This window comes from Solanum stenotomum, chromosome 8, assembly GCF_019186545.1.
Source record: "Solanum stenotomum isolate F172 chromosome 8, ASM1918654v1, whole genome shotgun sequence".
Lineage (NCBI taxonomy): Eukaryota > Viridiplantae > Streptophyta > Magnoliopsida > Solanales > Solanaceae > Solanum > Solanum stenotomum.
The window spans coordinates 1,902,172-1,908,171 of record NC_064289.1 but is presented as its reverse complement, the minus strand read 5'-3'; the positions used below and the strand labels follow the sequence as shown (position 1 = coordinate 1,908,171).

The window sequence follows — 6,000 nt, the reverse complement described above, 5'->3', positions numbered from 1 at the left end:
ACCCCCAACCCCCGGATCACATCAAACAGATCATTACCAATTTTAACATCAACTTGGCAAATAATCTTGACGATATTCCTCTCTGGACTGCTGCTGAATCTGGGAAGTTTTCAGTATCTTCAGCCTGGAAGCTTTTGAGAAAGAGGAGACCTTTTGCTCGTATTGATGCAAAAATATGGCACAAACATGTACCATATAAAATGTCTTGTGTTACATGGAGGGCAATTCATAATAGAATGCCTACTGATGATAAGATTGCCGATAAGTTTAAAATAACCACTGTTTCTAAATGTGTTTGTTGTGTTGCTACAGGTATGAACCCGGGAATTGAATCCTCAGAACACCTATTTTGCAAAGGAGACTACGCACAACGAATCTGGAGCTCCATAATTGGCAGAATGGGCATTATCACCAGGCACACAAATCTCAGAGAATTGCTCCAAAGATGCTGGAATTCCACATCCAAAAATCCAGTCGCTGAATATGTTTTAAGTATCATCCCTCCAATCATTATCTGGGAATTATGGAGATCAAGGTGCAACTCTAGATATGAGGAAGAGAGACCATCCACCAATAGATCTATTTCTCTGATAGTCTTCAACATCTGCCACTTAACCAAAAAGGTTTTCTCCAACATTAACCTTCCGGAGAATTGGGAAAGCCTACTTAAGCTAATGGAAATACAACTTGAAGACACTATCCACACCACGGTTAAATGGTCGAGACCCTCGCATCACTCCATGAAGTTGAATACGAATGGCTCTTGTATTGGAGATTCTAGTGGAGGAGGTGGAGTGGTGCGAGACTCAAATGGAAATTGCATTATGGCCTTTATTCTTCCCCTGGGAAATGGAACCAGCAATACTGCTGAAGCAAAAGCCTTCCTCTTTGGCCTGAAGTGGTGTATTGCCAATGGGCACATCTTTACTACAGTTGAAACTGATTCCCTCCTCCTCCTAAATAGCATTCTCAATTTATGGTCTACTCCTTGGAGGATGAGAGAAACGGTGGAAGAAATCAGAGAGTTGATCCTCAGACACAATATTCAGATCAATCACTGTTATAGGGAAGCCAACAGAGTGGCTGACAAACTTGCTTCTTATAGTCATCTAACCAACACTACCATAGTTATTACCAACACATCTGGTCTGCCAACACATGTTAAGGGACTCCTCAATTTAGATAAATGGCAATTTCCATCCTTTAGGATTAAAAAAAGGAAGCCTTCCTTGATTTACTATGACCCTCCTTGAGAAGTCTTTTGCTAGTTGTCACATTTGTGCAACTTTTTTTGCCCATTACTACTGTAACCGTCAAGAAGGCAAGGTCTAAACCTCCTTCTCAAATTGTAATTGTTTCTCAGTGGCAATGATAGATATAAAATTTCGTTAAAAATAATAAAAAAAAAAAAAAAGATAACTCCCTTCAATTACATATCAACGGAGTGTTAATGAAGCAAGTTTTGCGGTTGGGGTTTGATGTATTTTTGCTTAGCAAATTAACTTGAATTTCTTGCAATTTTTATCCCTTTGTCTATCTACTTAAGAGAAAAATGTAAGGTTTGTTTGATAGTTGATTAAAATTAGGCAGATATTAAGCAGAAGAAATTTATGTATTTAGTTATGCATAAATATATTAGTTATATGAATTTTAAAATTGTAATCAAATTCTATATTATTCTTATACATGAATAACTTACCTCCTCTCAATTATTAAACATAAATATAACTTATATAAAATTATCACTAAATACAATTTCTGTGAAATTTAATAGGGAATAACTGAGCTCCGAATCAAGTAAGGTAGGTGATTATTTGCTGGAGAAGTGGACAAGGATTAATAAGGAAAAATATCTTCTGTAATCGGCATATAAAAGTTTACCCTTCTATCCCCAAATAGTATTTTATTACTCTTTATCTTTTCTTCTCTCATTTCATAAACCCTAGTTAGTGCAGTCGATGGCCGGTACATACGGTTACGAAGGCGGCGGATCTGCTCCGCCACCAAGTGGCGGAGGAGGCGGCGGGTATGGATCGGGCGGTGGAGGATATGGTGCTTCAGGTGGTGGTTACGGAGGCAGTGGTAGAGGTGGTGGTGGTGGTGGTCGCGGAGGTGGAGGATATGGTGGTGGTTCCCATAATCGAGGTATTTATTTGAATTATTACACTATGCCTGTAGTTTGAATGAGTTTTAATTCATATGTGGCTCTATTTACAGGAGGTGGCGGTGGATACCAAGGAGGAGATCGTGGAGGTGGCGGTGGATACCAAGGAGGAGATCGTGGAGGTGGTGGAGGATACCAAGGAGGAGATCGTGGAGGTAGCGGTGGATACCAGGGAGGAGATCGTGGAGGTCGCGGCGGCGGTCGTGGTGGAGGAAGTGGTAAGGAAGGTGATTGGCGTTGCCCTAACCCAAGGTAATATTCTCACATCCTTCTCGTGGATATCCAGGTCATGATAAATTATCCTTACTCATTTCTCCCCCTAATACCTTTAAACCTTGTGAGACTCCTACTTAATTCCGTAAGAGCAAAAAAGTGTTATATTTGCTTCTACTCTTGAACCTAAGCCAATCGATAGCGAGGCAGTGTTTGTTTGTGCAATCTCATTAAGCTGAAACAGAAGTTAATTTTTGGAAAATCATGTTATCTTATCACTAGAAATATATGATTTCCTATTTCATAACTTGTATGAAATCCTGCTACTGAATTGTCCAGTCATTTTGCTCAAGATAACCAGTGTTTCCGTGTGCAGGTTCACTAAGAAATTTATGTTTAGTCTTACTTTTTAGTTGGGTTAACCTTACACCTTTGTATAACCCTGAACAATTCTTGGATTTTGTCAACTCTCTTGTATTATGAAAGGGTCTATTTCTGCCTTCCTACTTCTGTAAATCTTGCACCCCTGGATGCTTAGTTATTTTGTTAGTACACTGCTATTTCATAAAAAAAAAGAAATTTATTTTGATTCTCCTTGCCTTTGTCCTTCTAATTTTAATAATGCGTCTATCCTATCAATTCGACAAGATGTTAGTTCAGTGCGGTGGTTGTTCAAGGTTATGTCTTCTGGGTTTCATTTCCTAATATTTCATTTAACATATGTTACTGTGATTGTTACCATTTCTTGTCAATTGTTATTAATTCTGGCATGTCTGGGTGTAGTTGTGGAAATTTGAACTTTGCTAGAAGAGTTGAATGTAACAAATGTGGTGCTCCTTCACCTGCTGGTTCTGATGATCGTGGTGGCAGAGGTGGTAGCAGTTATAACAGAGGTGGAAGTGATGGCGGCTATGGAAATAGTCGAGGGGGAAGAGGTGACAGCTATGAAAGCAGAAATGCTGGAGGTGGTAGAACTGGTTCTTATGGTGGTAGTCAGGGAAGAGATGGTGGTGGTTATGCTCAAGGTCCTCCTCATGCTCCTCCATCTTATGGGGCAGCTGATAGCAACTATCCACCACCTTCTAATACTTACGGTGGAAACCCTGATGCAGTTCCCCCGCCTGCGAGTTATGTTGGTGGACCTGCATCTTATCCCCCTTCGTATGGTGCCCCTGGTGGCTATGGTGGGGATGCACCAGCTGATGCCCGTGGGGGTGGACGGGGTGGCCCGCCGGGTGGATATGATGGGGGATATAGCGGTGGTGCCCGAAATACAGGAGGTGGTTATGGTAGTTCTCCAGCTGAGGCTCCGGTAAAGGTCAAGCAATGCGATGAGAATTGTGGAGATCTCTGTGACAACGCAAGAATATATATCTCAAATTTGCCTCCTGATGTGACCGTCGAAGAACTAAGAGAACTTTTTGGGAGCATTGGACAAGTAATATGCAGATTTCTTTCGGTTATGATTCTCAGTATCAGATTCATTCTGTATTGTAGCATTTACGTTTTTCTCTAACTTCACTTGAACCCGTGCTGTGTTAAATGTGGTATTGATGCCTGAGCTTAGACAAAAGGACGACCAAATACCTGTTATTATGATCTACTTGATTTTGCAGACCATTAAAATATTGCCATTGATTTGTGATAATGAAGTAGTTTACTTTCGTGACTTTCTCTTACCATATATACCAGGATTAGTGCTCAAGTTGTTTCTTTTTAATGTGTAGGTGGCAAGAATCAAGCAAAAGCGAGGATACAAAGACCAGTGGCCTTGGAGCATAAAGCTATACACCGACGAACAGGGAAATAACAAAGGAGATGCAGTTCTGTCATACGAAGATCCTTCTGCAGCTCACTCTGCCGGCGGCTTTTTCAATAGTACTAACTAGACCCAAATTTATTCAATTGAGTTTATGCAGTATATAATTTACATGCTGACCATAAATATAATCATCATCAGATCATGACTTCAGAGGTTACAAAATCACTGTAGCAATGGCTGAAAAGTCTGCACCAAAGCCGCCTCCGGCATTTGGTTCTGGGTGAGCCTTCTTAAATTACTGCACACTCTTTCTATTCCATTGCATATTACATCCAGTTGTGCTACAATTCACAGTTTATATTAACTCACAACATGTCTTAGTGGTTGTGCTGTGGAATGTATACAGAGTTAGCAAGTGTGTTTTACTATATAGTGGATGTATGGTTATTTTTACATAATCTCTGGAGTTTTGGTTGTTTACTATGCACAGATGAGCAGAGCTGTTCTTGCATCTAATGTTTAACTGTAATTGTTGTGTCAAATTTCATACTGAAGTTGCATGCCTAAAATTCATGCTTGATGTTTACCTCGGTGTGTATATTGAAGTTTAATTTCAATAATTATTTTTCAGTAATTTGTTAACATCATTGATACATTGATTTGTTCCCAGAGTAAAGTGAATTGAGCAATTAATATTTCATTTCTATAACTTGGTACTACATTTGTCCTTTTTGAGGTGCATGGGAACCAGCTTAATCTTAATTGTGTGGCTTCACTACTGAACATTTTTGCTTTATCCTGTAAAAATATATTTATCAGCATCATCTATGTATATATCAATGTAAAACTGTAAAGTTGCATGTATCAAATAATTTCATAGTGCTTTCAAGAATAAGTGTTTTTTATTTTTTTTTGTGTGCTATCTGTTTTAATTTTTTTTTAGTGCTTTTAATTGTTTGTCCACCTTTGCTACTTGAAAATCCACGTGCTGATTGACACCCTATGCATTCTTCCTGCCCTATATTCTTTCTATTGCCATTTAGAACTGTATATAACTATATATATTTTAATGGCTCAAGGTATAGAAAATTGTTTTATCTATTGGATTGAATGAAGAATATGTTGTTTCTTTTATATTATATAGTTCCATTGGGTTAATGGTATATTTGGCTGGCTTTATTTAAGCTGAGGGTATATCGGAAACCACCTCTCTATCTCTACGAGATAGGGGTAAGGTCTGCGTACAGTCTACTACCCTCCCCAGACCCCACTTCTTGTTATTTGTTGGGTTAAAGGTATAAATGGGGTGGGGATATTTTGTGTATTCTGAACTTCTGAGTCCCTGTGCTAATTTGGAGAGTCAATATATCTCTTATGCTCAAGTCTCTCTTTACTTTGACAGCCGTGGCGGTCGAGGAGGTTATGGTGGTGGGCGCAGGGATAACTACAGAGACGGTGGAGGTTCTGGCCCAGATAGACAGTCTCATGGTGGAAACCGTTCACGTCCTTATTGAGTTCCAGTCAAGCATTTTATGTACTAAAATTTGTGGTGGGAGGGGTTTTTAATTAGTTCCATTTCAAGATATACTCTCTGTGACTTAAAAGAGGTAGGCTGTTCACTTACTTTCACTTGAGCAATATCCACCTTTTCTCCTTTCTTTCTGCTACTTGGGGTTGCGGAAGGGGTGAGTTTTTTCTAGTTCAGAACCTTTTTTGATATGTTGAATGTTTTGATAGAGGCGATTGGATATTCTGCAAATTGCTGCTAAGGTAGGTGAAATATTCAGGTGAGTGTTACTACTGTGGAAAACCGATTACTCTGGAATGATGTTTGGTCTCTTTAGGTGATTTTGCTTGCATG

General features: G+C 39.3%; 2 protein-coding genes across 7 annotated transcripts; both read left to right on the top strand.

Moving 5' to 3' along the window:
* Positions 1–200: 200 nt before the first annotated feature.
* Positions 201–1,253, top strand: LOC125872296 (uncharacterized). The gene has a single exon (XM_049553008.1). It carries the CDS (start codon positions 201–203, stop codon positions 1,251–1,253), a length of 1,053 nt encoding a protein of 350 aa, XP_049408965.1.
* Positions 1,254–1,914: 661 nt separating this feature from the next.
* LOC125872036 (transcription initiation factor TFIID subunit 15b) lies at positions 1,915–5,962 on the top strand. 6 transcript variants are annotated; one of them, XM_049552693.1, is made up of 7 exons: positions 1,915–2,145; positions 2,218–2,253; positions 2,353–2,416; positions 3,161–3,815; positions 4,105–4,255; positions 4,338–4,419; positions 5,542–5,962. In XM_049552693.1, the coding sequence occupies exons 1-7, from the start codon at positions 1,959–1,961 to the stop codon at positions 5,651–5,653; spliced, it is 1,287 nt and encodes a 428-aa protein (XP_049408650.1). In that variant the 5' UTR covers positions 1,915–1,958; the 3' UTR covers positions 5,654–5,962. The 6 variants fall into 6 exon arrangements, with proteins under 6 accessions (XP_049408650.1, XP_049408649.1, XP_049408648.1 ...); XM_049552692.1 differs by having other exon boundaries at positions 2,320–2,416; XM_049552691.1 differs by having other exon boundaries at positions 2,218–2,286.
* Positions 5,963–6,000: the final 38 nt, after the last annotated feature.